Consider the following 19,202-nt stretch of genomic DNA (forward strand, 5'->3'; position numbering starts at 1 on the left):
CTGATTAATGTGATATGGCCTCTAATGGAAAAAGTGGACAGTATGCAAGAACAGATGAGAAATGTAAGCAGAGAGATGGAAACTTTAAGAGAAAATCAAAGCAAAATGCTACAAAATAAGAAGACTGTAACAGAAATGAAGAATATCTCTGTTTTCATCAGTAGATTGGACATAGCCAAGGAAAGAATCAGTAAGATAAAAAAATATGTCAATGGAAATTCCCCAAACTTAAATGCAAAAAGAAAAAGAATAAAATTTTTGAAAGGAACAAAATATCCAAGAGCTGTGGGACTACAAAAGATGTAACATACATGTAATGGGAATACCAGAAGGAGAACAAAGAGCAAAACAAGAAGAAATATTCGGAGTAGTAATGGCTTTCTCCAAAATTAATGACAAAACACCAAACCACAAATCCAGGAAGCTCAGAAAACAACAAACAAAATAAATGTTTAAAAAAAAAAAAAAATTACATCTTGGCATATAATATTCAAACTGCAAAATCCAAAGATAAAGAGAAAAATCTTGAAAGAACTCAAAGGACAAAAACACCTTACCTATAGAGAACAAGGATAATAATTACATTAGACATCTTATCAGAAACTATGCACGTAATAAGAAAGTGGAGGGAAATATTTAGTGTTGAAATAAAAAAAAACAAAAAAAACACCACTCTAGAATTCTATGTCCAGTGAAATCATACTGCAAAAGTGGAGAAAAACAAATCAAACAACAAAAATTTACGGAATTTGCTACCAGTAAACCTGCCATGCAACAAATGTTAAAAGAAACTCTTAAAAGAGACGAAAAATAGTATAGGTTTGGGGCCTCAGAAATACATAAAGAAAAGAGCATTAGGGAAGGAATAAACATGTTTATTTTGTTTTCTTATTCTTAATCTTTGTTTTCTTATTCTTAATTGATCTAGTAACTGTTCAAAGTAATAATAGCAGCAATATGTTGGGTGTTATGGTATATGGATAAGTAAAATGAACAACAGCAATGTGATAAGGGATGGGAAAAAGGGAATTGGGACTGTTCTGTTGTAAGGTACCTGCACTACCTGTGAAATGGTAGTGTTATTTGAAAGTGGACCTCGATTAGTTGTAAATGTATGTAACAAACTCTAGCAAGCATTAAAAAAACTTTTTTAAAAAGTATATTTGATATGCTAAGACACAATAAATGAAACCATATAAAATGTTCAATTAAAAGCAGAGAAAGTGATTAAAAAAGAAGAATAAATGCAATGAATAGAACTCAACTGCAAATATGATAAATATTAACCCATCTATATCAACAATCATTTTCAATGTGGATGGTCCAAATACACCAATTAAAAAACAAACTGTGAAAGCGGACAAAAAGAAAGACCCAATTATATGTTGCCCTCAAAAAAACCACTTTCAATATAGACACAGATAGATTAAAAATAAAGGAATAGAGAAAGATAAACCATGCTAACACTAACCAAAAGAAAGCTGAAGTACCTATACCAATTTTAGACAAAGGAAATGGCAGCACAAGGAAATTATCAGGGATAAAGGAGAGTATTACGTAATGAAAAAGGAATCAATTCTCCGAGAAGACATTACAATCCTTAATGTGTGTACCTAACAAAAGATTGTCAAAAATACATGAGGCAAAACTGATAAAACTGCAAGGAAAAATGGACAAAGCTACAATTATACTTGGAAACTGCAATTCCCCTCTATCAGAAATTGACAGATCCAGCAGACAGAAAATCAGTAAGAATATAATTCAACCAAACAGCACCATCAACCAACTGGATCTAATACTTCATCTAACAGTGGCAGTATACACATTTTTCTCAAGCTCACTTAGAAAAAGATAGATCACATCTTGGGCCATAAAACATAGCTTAACAAATCTAATAGAATGAAGTCATACAGCATATACTCTCAGACCACATGGAGTTAAACTATAAAGGCAGTATGGAAATCTCCATATATTTGAAAATAAAATAACAATTATAAATAATACATAGGTCAAAGAAGTCTCAAGAGAATTTGTAAATATTCTGAACTAAATAAAAATACAACTTATCAAAATTTATGGGATGCTGCAAAAGTAGTGGTTAGTGGGAAATTTTTAGGATTGAAGGCATATGTAAGAAAAAAAAGAACTACAATCAATAATCTAAACCTCCACCCTAGGAAACTAGAGGTAAAAAGAGCAAGGAGAAGGAAAAAAAGAATAAAATTCGAGCAGAAATCAATAAAATTGAAACAGAAAGTCAATAGAGAACATCAACAAAACCAAAAGCTGGTTATTTATTAATAAAACTGATAAACCTACAGCCAGGCTAACCAAGTATTATATTATATTATATTATATTATATTATATTATATTATATTATATTATACCCAGTCTTATATTATATTAAAATAAGACCGGGTGTTATATTAATTTTTTCTCCAAAAGACGCATTAGAGCTGATGGTCCAGCTCGGTCTTATTTTCAGAGAAATACAGTAGACCTATATCTATTAAAGAAACTGAATCAACAATTAGTAATCTTCCAAAACAGCAAGCACTAGGCCCAAGTGGTTTCACTGGTGAATTTATAATAATTTAAAAATTGTACCAATTTTCTACAATCTCTTCAGAAAAAATAAAAGCAGACTCATTCTATGAGGCCAGCATTAATTACCCTAAAACCAAAACCAGGTAAACATTACAAAAGAAAGGAAAACTACAGACTAATATTTCTTATGAACAGAGATGCACAAATTCCTCAACAAAAGGATTAGCAAATCAAATCCAATAATGTATAACAAGAATTGTATATCAATCCTAAGTGGGATTTATTCCAGGAATGCAAAGGCTGGTTCAATATTCAGAAGTATAAATGTAATCCATCACATCAATAGGATAAAGAAGAAAAATCATATGGTTAATCAATAGATGCAAAAAAACATTTGAAAAAACCCAACACCCATGCATGATAAAAAAAACTATCAATATATTGGAAATAGAGAGAACTTCCTCAACTTGATAAAGAACATGTATAAAATACCTACAGCTAACATCACACTTAATGGTGAAACACGAGATTCTTTTCCCCTAGGATCGGTAATAAGGCAAGGATGTCCCTTTTCACTACTCATATTCAATACTGCACTGGAATTCCTAGCTAATGCTATCAGACAAGAAAATGAAATAAAAGGTATACAGACTGGGAGGGAAAAATAAAACTGCCTTTGTTCACCAATGATATGACTATCTATGTAAAAAATCCCACAGAATCAACAACAAAAAAACCTCTGGGAATAGTAAATGATGATAGCAAGGATGCAGGATACAAATTCAATATACAAAAATAAATTGCTTTCCTATTATCAGCAATAAACAATTGGAATTTGAAATTAAAAATAAAATACCATTTATATTAGCACCAAAAACAAAAAACAAACAAAAAAATTTAGGTATAAACCTAACAAAATATATACAGAATCTAAATAAGAAACCCACAAAACCCTGATGAAAGACACTGAAGATCTCAATAAATGGAGAGAGAGTACATGCTCATGGACAAGAATACATAATATTCTGTATTCTGTACATCATCTATATATCATATTGTGTATTCACCACTCAGAGTCAGTTCTCCTTCCATCACCATATATTTGATCCCGTTTACCCTCTTCTACCACCCCCTATGTAACTTTACTAACCATTGTCACCCCAATAAACTTTAATTTAAAAAAAAAGAATACACAGTATTGTTAAGATACCAATTCTTCTCAACCTAATCTATAAACTCAACACAACCTCAATCAAAATCTTAGCAAATTATTTCATAGATATAACAAACTGATTCTAAAGTTTATATGAAAAAGCAAAAGACCCAGAATAACCGACACAACAACACTGAGAAGAATGAAGTTGGAGAATTGACACTTCTGAATTCAAGAATTACTTTAAGGCTACAGTAATGAAGACAACATAGCATTGGTGAAGGAATACACAAATAGATCAATGGAACATAATAGAGGGCCCAGAAATAAACTCACACAAATAAGTCAACTGATTTTTGACACAGGAGAAAAGAAAATTCAGTGGAGAAAAGATGGTCTTTCAACAATTGATGCTGGAACATCTGAATATTCGTATGCAAAATTTTGACTGGACACAGAACTTAGATCTCTCACAAAAATTAACTCACAGTGGACCATAGAACTAAATGTAAATACAAAATTATAAAACTTCTAAAAGACAACAGAGGAGAAAAATCTTGGTGACTTTATGTATGGCAATGAGTTTTTAGAAACAATGCCAAAAGCACAATCTATTAAAGAAAAATTGATAAGGCACTTTATTGACATTAAAAACATCTGCTCTCTGAAAGACACCATTCAGAGAATGAAAAGACAAGCCACAGACTGGGACAAAATATTTACAAAGCACGTATCTGATAAAAGACTTGTATCCAAAAAAGAGAAAGAATTGTTAAAACTCGATAAGAGAAAAAAACTAAATTTAAAAATGGGCATAAATGTCTATTGTGTTGCTTTGTACACCTGAAACCAATAAAAAAAAATGGGCAAAAGAATATGAATAGGCACTTCATTAAAGAAGTACCCAAATGACAAATAAGCATATGAAAAGATGCTTAACATCACATGTCAAAAAAGAGCTGCACATTAAAACAGTAATGAGATGCCATTACATACCTATTAAAATGACTAAAATCCAAAAAACTGTACCAAATACTAACAAAAATGCAGAGCAACAGGAATTCTCATTCACTGTGGGTGGGAACGGAAAATGGTACAGTCACTTTGAAAGACAGTTTGGCAGTTTCTCAGAAAGCTAAACATAGTCTCACTGTATGATCCAGGAATTGCGCTGCTAGGTATTTACCCAATTACAAAGGAATTGACAATTTATGTCCACATAAAAACCTGCACACAAACGTTTGTAGAAGCTTTTTTGTTAACTGCCAAAAACTAGAAGCAACCAAGATTCCTTTCAACAGGTAAGTGGAGAAACAAACCATGGTATACACATACAATGGAATACATTCCAGTGATACAAAAAATTGAAATACGAAGCCAAAAGGATATTTGATGGCGGCTTAAGTGAATATTACTAAGCGAAAGAAGCCAGTATGAAAAGGCTACATACTGTATGATTCTAACTATATGACATTCTGGAAAAGGCAAAACTATAGAGACAGTAGCAGGATCAGCTGTTGCTAAGGTGGGGGTGTAGGTGCAGCACAGAGGATTTGTAGGACAGTGAAACTATTCTTTATGACCCTGTAATGGTAGATACACGACATGATGCATTTGTCAAAACCCACCGCATCATGCAACATAAGGGGTGAACCCTAATGTAACTGTGGACTTTGGGTGGTAATGTATCAACACTTGTTTGTTAATTGAAATAAATGTACCACACTAATGCAAGAGGTTAAACTAAGGGAAGCTGTGAGGGTGGGGGGTAAGTATACGGGAGCTATCTGTACCAACTGCACAATTTTTCTGTAAATCTAGAACTGTTGCACAGAATAAAGTCTACTAATTAAAAAGATCCAATGGGGGGAAAAATGGACTAAGAATCCAAAAAGACATTGCTCCAAAGATGAAATACAAATAGCCAATAAATACCTGAAAAGATGTTTAACATCATTTGTCATCAGGAAAACGCTAATAAAAAAGCCACAATGAGTATCATGTGACACCTACTAGGATGCTTAGAATCAAAAAGTTAGGGAAAAACAAATGTTGGTAAGGATACACAGAAATCAGAACCCTCATAAAATGCTCATGGGAATGGAAAATGGTGTAGCCACTTTGAAAAACAGTCTGGCCGCTCCTGAAAATATTAAACATAGAGTTGCCATTTGACCCAGCAATTCCACTCCTAGGAATATACCCACAAGAATGGAAAACATGTCCACACAAAAACCTGTATGTGAATATTCGTAACAGTATTATTTATAATAGCCAATAGGTGGAAACAACCCAAATGTCCACCAGTAGATGAAAGGATAAACGAAATGTGATATATCCATACAATGGAATACTATTCGACCATAGACAGGAATGAAGTACTGATACATGTTATGACACAGATGAACCTTGAAAACACTAAGTTAAGTCACAGAAGCCAGTCACAAAAAATAAAACCCCAAAAAAATGCATATTATACAATTCCACTTACATGAAATGTCCAGAATGGGAAAATACATACAGAAAGTGGATTAGTGGTTGTTTGGAGTTGGGATGCTGGGGCTGGGGGGATGCAGGGTTTGGAGAACAATAGCCCTTTGGTGCAGGCTTTCTTTTTGAGGTGATGAAAACATTCTGAAATTAATTGTAGTGATGGTTGCACAACCTTGTGAAGAACTAAAAACCACTTCATTATATACTGTAAATGGGTCAATTGTATTATATGTGAATTATATCTCAATAAAGCTATTACCAGCTAATGGCACCATCTAAGTATTGATGACTCCAAAATCGAGTTGCTGGATTTCAGAAATAAAAGCAAAACTACTGAATGGTTCATGTACTAAAAAATTATACTTACACTAAAAAATTATTATTTACGTTAAGTGCAACTAAACTGGATGTCCTGTATTTTGTCTGGCAACCCTACTTCCAAATCGATTACCCCCAAACTAGAACATAATTTTCCTCAGTTCAAGATCCATATATCCAACCATATTTGCAGGTGACTCTGCTTGGTGATTTGTACAGGTCTCCTAGAGCCCTCACCTAATCTCCAATGGTCTGGCATAAACCAGTGGTTGGATCTGGAGTGGGGGGTGGGAGGTGTCCAGGAGCTGAGGTCAGCAGTTATTTAACAAACAATGGGGGTGGGGGGAGTTTCAATATGTTAACAAACAGTGCATCCACTGGGAGGACAGGCTGAATACCAGCTTCCCTTTCTCAAAAGGGAAATCAGCCTCACTCTCAAAACATTCTGCCACCATCATCTTTGACCTGGAAATTTCATGTCCCACCCGGTCTCCACAGTGCACTGATTTTTTTTTTTTTTTTAATTTCGTCTCTTCACTTCCCTGCTTTAAAACCTTTCACTGCAATGGCCCCCCGCTGTTTTGGGAAAAGTCAAAGCCATTCAGGAATAGGTTTCTGTTTATCTTTCCCACCACACTTGGTACTGCTCCCCACACACTTCCTTAATCTGCAGAAGAGCTAAGAGATGGTAAGCCTCCACCCTTTCGGTACAATGCTCACTCTGACCTCCAGGTGTCTGTATATGTTATTCCATCTGCCTAATCTTCCCCACCCCCTAATAAATTTTTACTTGACCAACTTTATTCAAAATGCAGGTTTTAACTTAGAATACCAAATCCTCCAAGAGCCCCTCTCTGAGGCCAGCAGTGAGCTAGGCACCTTGTGCATCCATAAAAAGCTCAAAACATGACCTATCATAGAATATTGTAACTGCCCGACCCCTCATCCACAACCCCTCAGGGATATTGGAGACTCCACAGGGCAAGGGACTATACCTGCTGTGTTGGAAATTTTAGCCCCATTAGCCTACACGGTTTCTGGCACAAAGAACTCAACAAATAAAGCAATCAACCATCGAAAGTTAAAATTATGTAACTAAATGTTTTAAGAGTCTAGCTGAATATTATCAATACTCCTTTAAGACTGAAATCACAAAATCACACAGCAGTTCAATCACATAAGGAAATTTTCTTGAAAATATCAATTTGTGACTTGTCGAAATACTTCAGAATCCCAAAGAGCATAAAATTCAAATATGCAACTATTGCAAAGGGTAGGTCTGCCCTAGTGAGAGCAATTAGACAAGAAAAAGAAATAAAAGGCATCCAAATTGGAAAGGAAGAAGTAAAACTGTCACTATTTGTGAACAACGTGATTTTGTATTATATATAGAAAACCATAAACGCTCCATCAAATAAAACTGTTAGAATAAACAAATTCAGTAAAATTACAAAATCAACATACAAAAATGTATTGCACTTTTATACACTAACAACAAACTATCAGAAAGAGAAATTAAGAAGACAGTTGCATTTACAATTGCATCAAAAAGAATTAGATACAGAAATAAATTTAACCATAGAGGTAAAAGACCTGTACACTGAAAACTATAAGACACTGATGAAAGAAAATGAAGAGACAAATCAATGGAAAGATTTAGAAGAATTAATATTGTTAAAATGGCCACATTACCCAAAGCAATTTACAGATTCAATGCAATCCCTATCAAAATTCCAATGGAATTTCTCATTGAAACAAAACAAACAATTCTAAAATTTGAATGGAACCACAAAAGATCCCAAATAGCTAATGCAATCTTGAGAAAGAAGAACAAAGCTGGAGGCACCATGCTCCCTGATTCCAAACTATATTACAAGCTATAGTAATCAAAACAGTACGCTACTGGCATAAAAATAGACATATCGATCAATGGAACACAACAGAGAGCCCAGAAATAAACCCATACTTTTATGGTGAAGATATGACAAATGAGGCAAAACTACACAATGGGAAGGACAGACTCTTCAATAAATGATGTTAGGAAACCTGTACAGCCACATGCAAAAGAACAAAACTGGACCACTATCTTATACCATATGCAAACATTAACACAAAATGGATTAAAGACTTGAATGTAAGACCTGAAACCATAAAACTCATAGAAGAAAACATAGCCAATAAGCTCCTTGACAATGATTATGGTGCTGGTTTTTGGACCTAACTCCAAGGGCAAGGGTAACAAATGCAAAAATAAGCAAATAGATCTACATTAAACTAAAATGTTTCTGCACAGCAAAGGAAACCATCAACAAAGTGAAAAGCCAACCTACTGAATGACAAAAGGTACTTGTAAATTATATATCTGATAAGGGGTTAACATCCAAAATATGTAAAGAACTCATACAACTCAATAACAACAACAACCAAAAAACAATCCAGTTAAAAAATGAGCAGAGGATCTAAACCGACATTTTCCCAAAGAAGACATACAGATGGCCAACAGGTACATTAAAAGATGCTCAACACTGCTAATCATCAGGGACATGAAAATCAAAACCACAATGACATCACCTCACAACTGTCAGAATGGCTATCATCAAAAAGACAAGAGGTGGGGGCCGGCCCAGTGGCTCAGGTGGTTAGAGCCCCATGCTCCTAACTCCAAAGGCTGCCGGTTCAATTCCCACGTGGGCCAGTGGGCTCTCAACCACAAGGTTGCCAGTTCAATTCCTCAACTCCCACAAGGGATGGTGGGCTCCGCCCCCTGCAACTAAGATTGAACATGGCACCTTGAGCTGAGCTGCCGCTGAGCTCCCAGATGGCTCAGTTGGTTGGAGTGTGTCCTCTCAACCACAAGGTTGCCGGTTCGACTCCCATAAGGGATGGTGGGCTGTGCCCCCTGCAACTAGAAATGGCAACTGGACCTGAAGCTGAGCTGCATCCTCCACAACTAAGACTGAAAGGACAACAACTTGAAGCTGAACGGCACCCTCCACAACTAAGATTGAAAGGACAGCAACCTGACTTGGAAAAAAGGCCTGGAAGTACACACTGTTCCCCAATAAAGTTCTGTTCCCCTTATCCAATAAAATCTTTTAAAAAAAGAAAGAAAGAAAATAGCACAGAGAGAAACGTAAAGTGCTATATACATATATTTAAAAAAATAAAAATAAATAAGACAAGAGGTGTTGGCAAGGGAGAAAAGGGAACTCTTGTGCTGTTGAATGTAAATTAGTCCAGCCAGTATGTAGATTCATCAAAAAATAAAAAACAGATCTATCATGTGATCCAGCAATTACCATTCTGAGTATTTATCTGAAGAAAACAAAAACACTAATTTGAAAAGATATCTGCATCCCTATGTTCATTTCAGAATTATTTACAATAGCCAAGATATGGAAACACCCTAAGTTCATCAATGGATGAATGGATAAAGATAATTTGGTATACATCTATATATCTATATCTATGCACACACAGACAGACAGACAGACAGACACACACACACACACACACACACACACACACAACTACTCAGCCACAAAAAGAGAATGAAATATTGCCATTTACAACCACATGGGTGGACCTTGAGGGATTCATGCTAAGTGAAATGAGAAAGACAAACACCACATGATTTCACTTATAAGTGGAATCTACAAAACAAAACAAACAAACAAACAAAACAAAACCAATTTCATAGATAAGGAGAACAGACTGGTGGTTGCCAGAGGGCAGGGGGAGGGAGAGAAGGAGATCAAGAGGTACAATATCCATTTATAAAATAAATAAGGCACGGGGATGCCTTATAATAAGGCACAGCATGATAACTATAGTCAATAATATTGTGTTGCAAATTTGAAAGTTGCTAAGAAAGTAAATCTTAAAAGTTTTCATCACAAGAAAAAAAAGTAACTCTGTATGGGGAGGGTATAATAGACTTACTGTGGTAAACATTTCACAATGTATACAAATGTCAAATTATTATGTTGTACACCTAATATAATATAAACTAATATAATGTTGCATGTCAATTATACTTCAATTGAAAAAATGTGGCTCTATGCTTATTGGTGGTTTATCACCTTCACGGGATCATGTGAATATGAACATCATCTTGCTACACTTAAAATATATTTCCATTCTTATATACGATATTTCCAATGCCTTTTATCAGTACCGTCTTTCTTCTGATACTTCTAAAATCTCATGCTCACAGTTTTTATTATTCAACTTTCCTATTGAAGAGATATTTCTTCTAAAAATAATCCATAGCTAACACCTTATAGGATGATACTTTCTTTCCAGTGACAAGCTCATAACCTACATTATTCTGGCCAGGGTGTGGCTCAATATCCTAAAGGGGCATGTCATACCTGTCACAGAGGGCTGTGCCAAAACTGCCTCTTCTTAAGTATAGTTTACATTGGACCATAATGTTATATGTATTTAAAACTGTGTTATGATTTATCAACCACTTTCTTGTTTACATAAATAAGATGACAACCATGAAAATTTTGTGCTACAATAAAATCACATTTTGTGTTGACCTGGTTCTAAATCACATAACCAACGAAAGAACATAATGTGGAAGCACATTTTGAGTAACCTAAAACAAATCTTTTCAAATTCCTTTTGCTCTTGTACCAAGATTTACATAAAAGCTGAAGGCTTCTAGCCTCCACCCTCTAACAGAGGCATCTGGAAGACAGTTAAGCAGTTTGTTCCAGCTGTTTGAACTACAATCCCAAGAGCCTACCTCCTGGAGGCATTTTAAGTTTTACAGCCTTGAAAACTAATAGAATGGGTCAGTCAAAGGGCACTCTGGGGGTGCACTGATAAAAACTGGGAGTGGGGGAAACTATTAAGAACTGAGAATATACTAAAGGTACATAATAAAACTAATTGTAAAAATACATTCTAAAGCAACTACTGAAAAACATTTGGAATAGTACACGTTATTGGGTAAATACTGGCAACACCAATTGATTTGCTTCCCTGTTTTTATAAAACCAGATACCAATACTCTCCAGTTTTCCTAACCACCTCTTGGACATATACTTTAAAAACAGCCTATGCTTAAAACTCAACAGCCAATGTAACTAAGAATATATTTACACATTAGTTTCATTCTTTTAATAGAAATAACCATCTCTGTCATTCTTTTTGGTCCTTCACACGCTATGATACTTAAAAATTTCCCTAATATGCTTAATAATGCCTACTTCTTTCTATTTGCTGAGCCTATAACTATCGAAGACCTGAGATCTTCACTAGTTTATTTGAAACTCACAACCAACCTTGTCAACAGATATTATAATTTCCATTTTATAGGTAGGGAACCTGAGATAGTAGACACATTATAAATATAATCACACATGCAGCCATTGTTTGGGGGCATGTCTATTTAATGATTAAGGGGTCATGATGCCATTTGAAATACATTTTATTCCTATCAAAAGATCGAATCAATCTAAACAAATCCAACATCCACACATTTAATACAGGAATATTTTGTCATGGTTGCCTCAGTAAGTCATAAACTTTATCAACTATAATCCCAAGACTATTTCTAACACATCCCAAGAGAGCAACTAAACTACATAAAATTATTCAGAACACAAAAGTATCTTGGCAATTATATAAAAACTAAATAAACAAATAAACGTACTCGTCTTTAAATGTAGTGCTAGAAAAAAATGCCATTTTCACTTCTTGAGATTTGCCACTGCTAGAGGTACACAAATTTCAAATTTGACAATAAAAAAAAAAATGCAGTAAGAATTCTCCTGTCCTGTGACGCAACTGCAACTCAGAAATTGTTCCTTTTCAAATACTCTGCAGCATTTCAAAGCCTCTTATCATGATACACAACTGTAACAAATTTGGCTGAATTAAATATAGGTCCAGATATTGTTGACGCATCGTAAGTTTCTAGCTCCCACAGACTCAAATAAGCTCTACATTTCTTTCAGCTTGAGTTAAATGAGAGAAACTGCAATTCATATTTCCAGAAGCAAGAGTGGCATATTTTCCAGTAAGTTTCTTGTTCTCGTTTTACTATTTTAAGAATTGTGATCACTCCCAGCATTGCTGTGTGGCAAGATCTGAATTCTGGTGGCTGATCATTTTCATGGCATGATGCTTCACTAAAACTGTCTCAAAAACTGTTTTCACTCATATTTAGCTTCAGTGTATTTATACACAAAGTACCATTTCAGTGGCGTCGTGCCAAGAAAAGAAATAGCTTGCTGGAATTTCAGTTGACTTTGTTAAAGGAAATTATTTTAAATTAATGTGGCTACTGAACTGCTGCCATCCTTAACCTCAGAAAATATATTCCTTCTAATTTTTGCTGTGAACATTATTTATTTAAGTTAAATTCCAGCTTGAATGTTGACCATAAGGAGTCTAACCCTTCCTGCTACTATTTCATATTCTTTTTCTAAACAAGGGAAACCACATGTTTGCTGCATTAGTATGCACGGCGAGATCACCACCATTAAGTGAAATCATCTATGTATTTTTGGTAGAATCTTTAACAACTTCCACGCCCGTCAGTGAAATGGAACAAGGCTGTTTTGTTTTCAGAGAGCAACAATTTGATCTCTGGTTTACTAGATGGCGCTCAAAATATTTTTCCATATGTTTTTCCGCAAAGAGAATCTGACATCAGCATGGTTTACCTTAACCAGTGAATGCAGGCTTTTTTCACCAAACATATCCCAAAGGAAGGTCAGGTCTTCCTGGCTATCCACATGTGGCTGCAGCTGGGCTGGCAGAGCCGCCAGCAGCTCATACAGACCTATAAAACGAAAATAAAACACAAAGCGTAATCTTAGAGTGATCTCATTAATTTCGCTTAAGGTGTGTGTAAGTGGCGGCTGGAACATGTCTTTTTTACTGGATTTGTATTCTGAGCCATCCAGCAAAACACTTCTCCAAAGAAGCAAAGGAAGCTTTTTGATTTTTCAATTCCAAAGAAGTATGTATTAACAGACTAGTTTTTACCTTTCACAGTTGTCAACATTCTGCAGTCTTCCAAGTTTACATAACCCGAGACAGAAAATGTGTACAAGCTTTCAAAAAAAGAAAAGGCATACATTCCTTTCCTTAATCGTTATTGCATTCCCTCAATTTTAGCCAAAGAGTGAAATGAGTCATGAATAGGAAAAACTTCCTTAGAAGAGCAGAAAATTGATAGAGTGATCCACTAAAAAGGTTTTGTGGCTTCCAAATCGCTTCTAATAACATACAGCTTCAAAACCCTTTGCATTATCTAACGTCCAAAATCAAGCTCTAAGAAGGCAGAATAAACCATCATTGATGCTGTATTATTTCAATCACCCATTAAAAAAGAAAAAAGAAAAAACTACGTAGAACTTAGTTTAAATCTGACTCTAATTTTGGGGGAGGTGATATGCTCTGAAAGAGTTAAGGTAAGAGATGCAGGTTACTCGTGGAGCTCCTCGCTAGAAGCTTCCTAGGAGCAGACAGTAGCGCAGTGTTCCACAGTAGCGTACGGCATAACCCATCCATCTCATTCAGAGGCCGTCAGACTCCTGTCCAAAAAAATGTTGCAACGGTCCTTGCCCGAGACTCTTCAGGGAGGTGACCTGGCAGAAGTCAATATCAACTCATAGCACATGTTTTATTTTCCAGTGGGATTACATGAGGTAAAAAGGACAAAATTCCTTTTATTTCTGTCTGCTGTCTACAAAAACACCAAGAACTCCTGGGATCTACAACACACGGGACTGTTGTTACTTCTGGTCTGAATAAGTACTGCTGTTTATCACAGGGACAGCTTTACACGATACTTAACTAGCAAAGAATTGTAGAGTAAATTATGGACTGCTGATCAGTATATCTATTATATTCCTAAAGCATTAAATAGTCTGATAATCAGTGACAATTCACGACCAAATGCATTAGGGCCAACTTTGAAAGTTAGAGATGTAACTTGAGAGATTTGATTAAACTCAAACATTCTTCGGGCTGTATCTGGCCAAAAAAAGTCTAAAATACTCTAGAAAAAGTATTACATTTTTGAGTATTCTTGGTGGTTTATATTTATTCCCTGAAAACCCTGGCATCTTGCCTAAACTAGCTCTTATTTACAATTTAGTAAATATTTTTAAGGTACCTCAACTTAACTCAGTGTATGCAGGTCTCACTTCACACACACACACACACACACACACACACACACACACACACACTTAAAGTAATCAGCATTGCCAAGGTCAGTGGTTAAGGTCAGAGGTTCAAATATGAAATTATATAAAAAGAAGGCAGATCTTCACTATTACTGATTTCAGGAGTAGTAAAAATAATTACCTATTCCTCGGTAACATGATTAGTTTAATTAATGATACTAATTCAACTGTGATATAATTTCTGAGGTATACTTATTGGGGGTATTAAATGAGTTAATACATTAGAATAGTCACTGGCATGGGACAAGTACTCAATCTGTTTCATATGTAACTCAGTGAGGTCCAGCCATTGTTTTAATTGATCACTATTGTTATTTATCATTACTATTACTGAAAAAGCAAAACTTTGAATCCTACAGACCTATATTCAAACTCTAGCTCTATACTTCACACATTTCACATAACTTATCTGAGCCTTATTTCCCTCCTAAGTTGAAAAAGAAACAGTAACCTACACATGTGGTAAAACTGTACGGAACAAAATACACATGCAAACACACACACACACACACACACACATAAGTGCGTGTGACACTGATGGAATCTGAATAAGGTCAATGGACTGTATCAGTGACAATTTCCCAGTTGTGATACTGTCCTATAGTTATACAAGAAGTTACCATTGGAAGAAACCAGGTCGGGTGCACAGGATCTGTCTGTAATATTTCTTATTAGGTTGGTGTAAATATAATTGCAGTTTAAAAGGTTAAAAATAATTGTAAAAACCGCAATACAACATGTGAATCTACAATTATTTCCAAATAGAGTGAAAACAAAAGAAGAAAGCCAATAGTTCCAAGATGGTGGATTAGATAAATGCTACATATGCCTGCTGACTCCCAAGATCACACCAAAATTACAAACAAATTATAGGACAATCAACCTCAAGAATCATCTGAAAACTAGCTGAACAGAACCCCTACAACTAAGGATATAAAGAAGAGGCCACATCGAAACTAGTAGTATGGGTGGAGATGTGAAATGGGCTGACCCCAAACCCACAGATAGTGGTTGAACACTAGGAAGGACACCTCGGTGGGGGAGGTTACCCAGAAGAGGGAGGGGTTCCAGCCCCACTCCATGCTCCCCAGCCCAGGGTTCCTGTGCCGGGAAGAGGAGTTCCCACAACATCTGACAGTGAAAATCAGCAAGGTCTCTGTCTGCCTATCCTGGTGAGACAGAAGGCAGCTGGAAACCCAGATGCCTACTTAAAAAGCCCACACACAGACTCATGTGCTTGCAAATACTCATCTGGTCTCTGGTGGAGGGGAAGCAGCTTGAGGGGCGCCAGAGACACATGGGGAAAGACTGAGTTCTATGGCTCCAGAGAGAGGGCTGGAGAGATAGGGGCCATTATCTCTGTATGGACTCTGCCTCATGTGTAGCCTACACGAGGATGCCATCTTTTCTATGTTGAACCCTCTTCCAAAGGGCCAAATCTGAGACCGCACTGGTCTGGTAAAATCCGCATGTACACACCACCTTAGTGACACTCTGGGTTCCAGCCCCACATGGCTGGTGCTGCATTGCCTGGAGAACTCTCAGCTGCTGAGCAGCAGGCCCAGCCCCCGCAAGCTGCAAAGGCCTCTTAAGCAGCAGACAGCCCACAGTGGCCCAGGAACTGTTGGTGCTGGGCTATGACTCAGACCCTGTGCTGCAGCTTGTCTTGGGCAGCTCTCGGGAACCTGAGGGCTGAGACAAATGGTGGCTGGCAAGGCTGAAATTACCCTGCACAGTAGACCCTCCTAAGAGACACCAGAAACAACACACTCAGAAGCCAGCTTCAGACCACACCAGAGCACCACCTGGTTAGCCCCACAAGCAGTGCACCCAAAAAGTGGTCTCAACAGGAACAAGAACCCATGGGAGCAAATCTCCCTCTAAAGGATCAGCACCCACACAGCAGCTCATACAGGAATAGCCAATCCTAAGAGTCAGTCAGTCTGGAAGGCAATCCCACCCACTGACACGCTAAAAGGAATCACGGCTCAACCACAACAGAAGAACACACACAATACAGACAAGGGACACTCCTGGAACACATCGCAAAGGAGATTAGGAAGACTGCACAACTGAACCACATGGGACACGTACTCCATAAGGCCACCCAGCAAAGACTGTACATCTACCTAATATATAGAAGCAAACACAGAGATGCAGGCCAGAATGAGGAAACAAAGAAACATGTCCCAAAGAAAGGAACAGGAGAAACCTCTAGAAATAGAACTAAGTGAAATGGAGGTAACCATCCTCCCAGAGACAGAGTTTAAAACACTGGTTATAAGAATGCTTAAGGAACTTAGTGAGAATTTCAACAAAGAGACAGCAAGCATAAAGAAGGACAGAGAAACCATAAAAAGAACCAGGCAGAAATAAAAAAACAATAACTGAAATGAAGACTACACTAGAAGGAATCAATAGCAGATGAAGCAGAAGATCGAATTTGCAAATTAGAAGAAAAGGTAACAAGAAACACCCAAACAGAACAACAAAAAGAAAAAAAGAATTTAAAAAAAATGAAGAAAGCTTAAGGTCTTTGGGACATGAAGCATAACAATATTTACATCATAGAAGCACCAGAAGGAGAAGGGTGGGAGCAAGGCATCGAGAAGCTATTTGAAGAACTAATGACTGAAAATTTCCCTAAGCTGGCAAAGGAAATAAACATACAAGTATAAGCCCAGGAAGCGCAAGTCTCCCAAACAAGATGTAACAAAATAGGCCCACACCAAGACACATCATAACTAAAATGGCAAAGTTTAAAGACAAAGAGAGAATCCTAAAAGCAGCAAGAGAAAGACAACTAGTTACTTACAAGGGAGTTCCTATAAGACTATCAGCAGATTTCTCAACAGAAACCTTCAAAGGAAATATTCAAAATGATGAAAACCAAGGGCTTTCTAAGACTACTCTACCCAGCAGAACTATCATTTAAAATTGAAAGAGAGACAAAGAGCCTCCCAAGACAAGAAAAAGCTAAAGAAATTCATTACCACTAGGCCACTATTACAAGAAATGTTGAAAGGACTTCATTAAGCAGAAGAAAGAAGAAAACAAACAAATGAAGGTAAAAAATATGAATAATAAAATGACAGTAACTACGTACCTATCAATAATCACTTCAAAAGTAAATGTATTAAATACTCCAATCAAAAGACATAGGGTAGCTGAACAGATAAGAAAAAAGACCCATGCAATATGCTGCCTATAAGAGACCCACCTCAGATCAAAAGACACACACAGACTGAAAGAAAAGGGATGGAAAACAATATTTAACGCAAATGGAAATGAGAAAAAACTGGGGTAGAAATATTTAGACAAAATAAACTTTAAAACAAAGACTATAATAAAAGACAAAGAAGGACATACATAATAATAAAGGGATCAATCCAACAAGAGGAAATCACCCAATAGGCATTTATGCACCCAACATAGGAGCAACTAAATATAGAAAGCAAATATTGACTGACATAAAGGCAGAGATCAACAGTAACACAATCATAGTAGGAGACTTTAACACCCCACTGATACCAATGGACAGATCTCCCAAACAGAAAATCAACATAAAACAGAGGTCTTAAATAACACACTAGACCAGGTAGATTTAATCGATATTTTTAGAGCATTTCACCCCAAAGCAGCAGAATATACATTCATTTCAAGTACACAGGAAACATTTTCCAACACAGACCATGTTGGGCCACAACAGAAGTCTCAATAAACTTAAGAATACTGAAATTATATCAAGCATCCTCCCTGACCACAATGGTACAAAACTAGAAATCAATTACAAGAAAAAAAACAGAAAACCACACAAATACATGGAGGCTAAATAATATGCCCCTAAATAATGAATGGGTCAACAATGAGATCAAGGAAGAAATAAAAAAAATACTTTGAGAGAAATGAAAATGAAACACAAACACCTAAAATCTGTAGGACACAGGAAAAGCAGTCCTAAGAGCGAAAGTCATAGCAATGCAGGCTGACTTCAAGAAACAAGAAAAATATCAAATCAACAGTCTATCTTTACACCTAAGGGACTGGAAAAAGAACTGTAAACAAGGCCCAAAGTGAATACAAGGAAGTAAAGATCAGAGGGGAAATAAACAAAATATAGACCAAAAAAAAAAGAAAGAAAGAAAAAAAAATCAATGAAACCAAGAGACAGTTTTATGAAAAGATAAACAAAATTGACAAACCTTTAACCAGACTCATCAAGAAAAAAAGAGAGTGGACCCAAATAAATAAAATCAGGAATGAAAGAGGAGAAGGGACAACAGACACCAAAGAAATACAAATACTTTAAGAAAATACTACAAGCAACTGGACAGGACAATCTGAAAGAAATGGATAAAATCCTAGAAGCATACAATCTTCCAAAGCTGAATCAAGAAGAAATATAAAATCTGAACAGATCAATTACTAACAACAAAATTGAATAAGTAATTAACAGATTCCAAACAAACAAAGT

The 19,202-nt window shown here is 36.1% G+C and overlaps 1 protein-coding gene across 3 annotated transcripts in view; it reads right to left on the bottom strand.

Moving 5' to 3' along the window:
• The window catches only part of MPP7 (MAGUK p55 scaffold protein 7), a 241,825-nt gene that overhangs the window by 137,195 nt on the left and 85,428 nt on the right, over positions 1 to 19,202 (bottom strand). For all 3 annotated transcript variants that reach the window (XM_088789450.1, XM_088789453.1, XM_088789457.1), the window contains exon 3: positions 13,196 to 13,314. In XM_088789450.1, the coding sequence (XP_088645576.1) occupies positions 13,196 to 13,314 (119 nt within the window). The remainder of the gene's footprint in view (positions 1 to 13,195; positions 13,315 to 19,202) is intronic.

This window comes from Rhinolophus sinicus, chromosome 1 (genome assembly GCF_057876585.1).
Source record: "Rhinolophus sinicus isolate RSI-liver-muscle chromosome 1, RSI-T2T, whole genome shotgun sequence".
Lineage (NCBI taxonomy): Eukaryota > Metazoa > Chordata > Mammalia > Chiroptera > Rhinolophidae > Rhinolophus > Rhinolophus sinicus.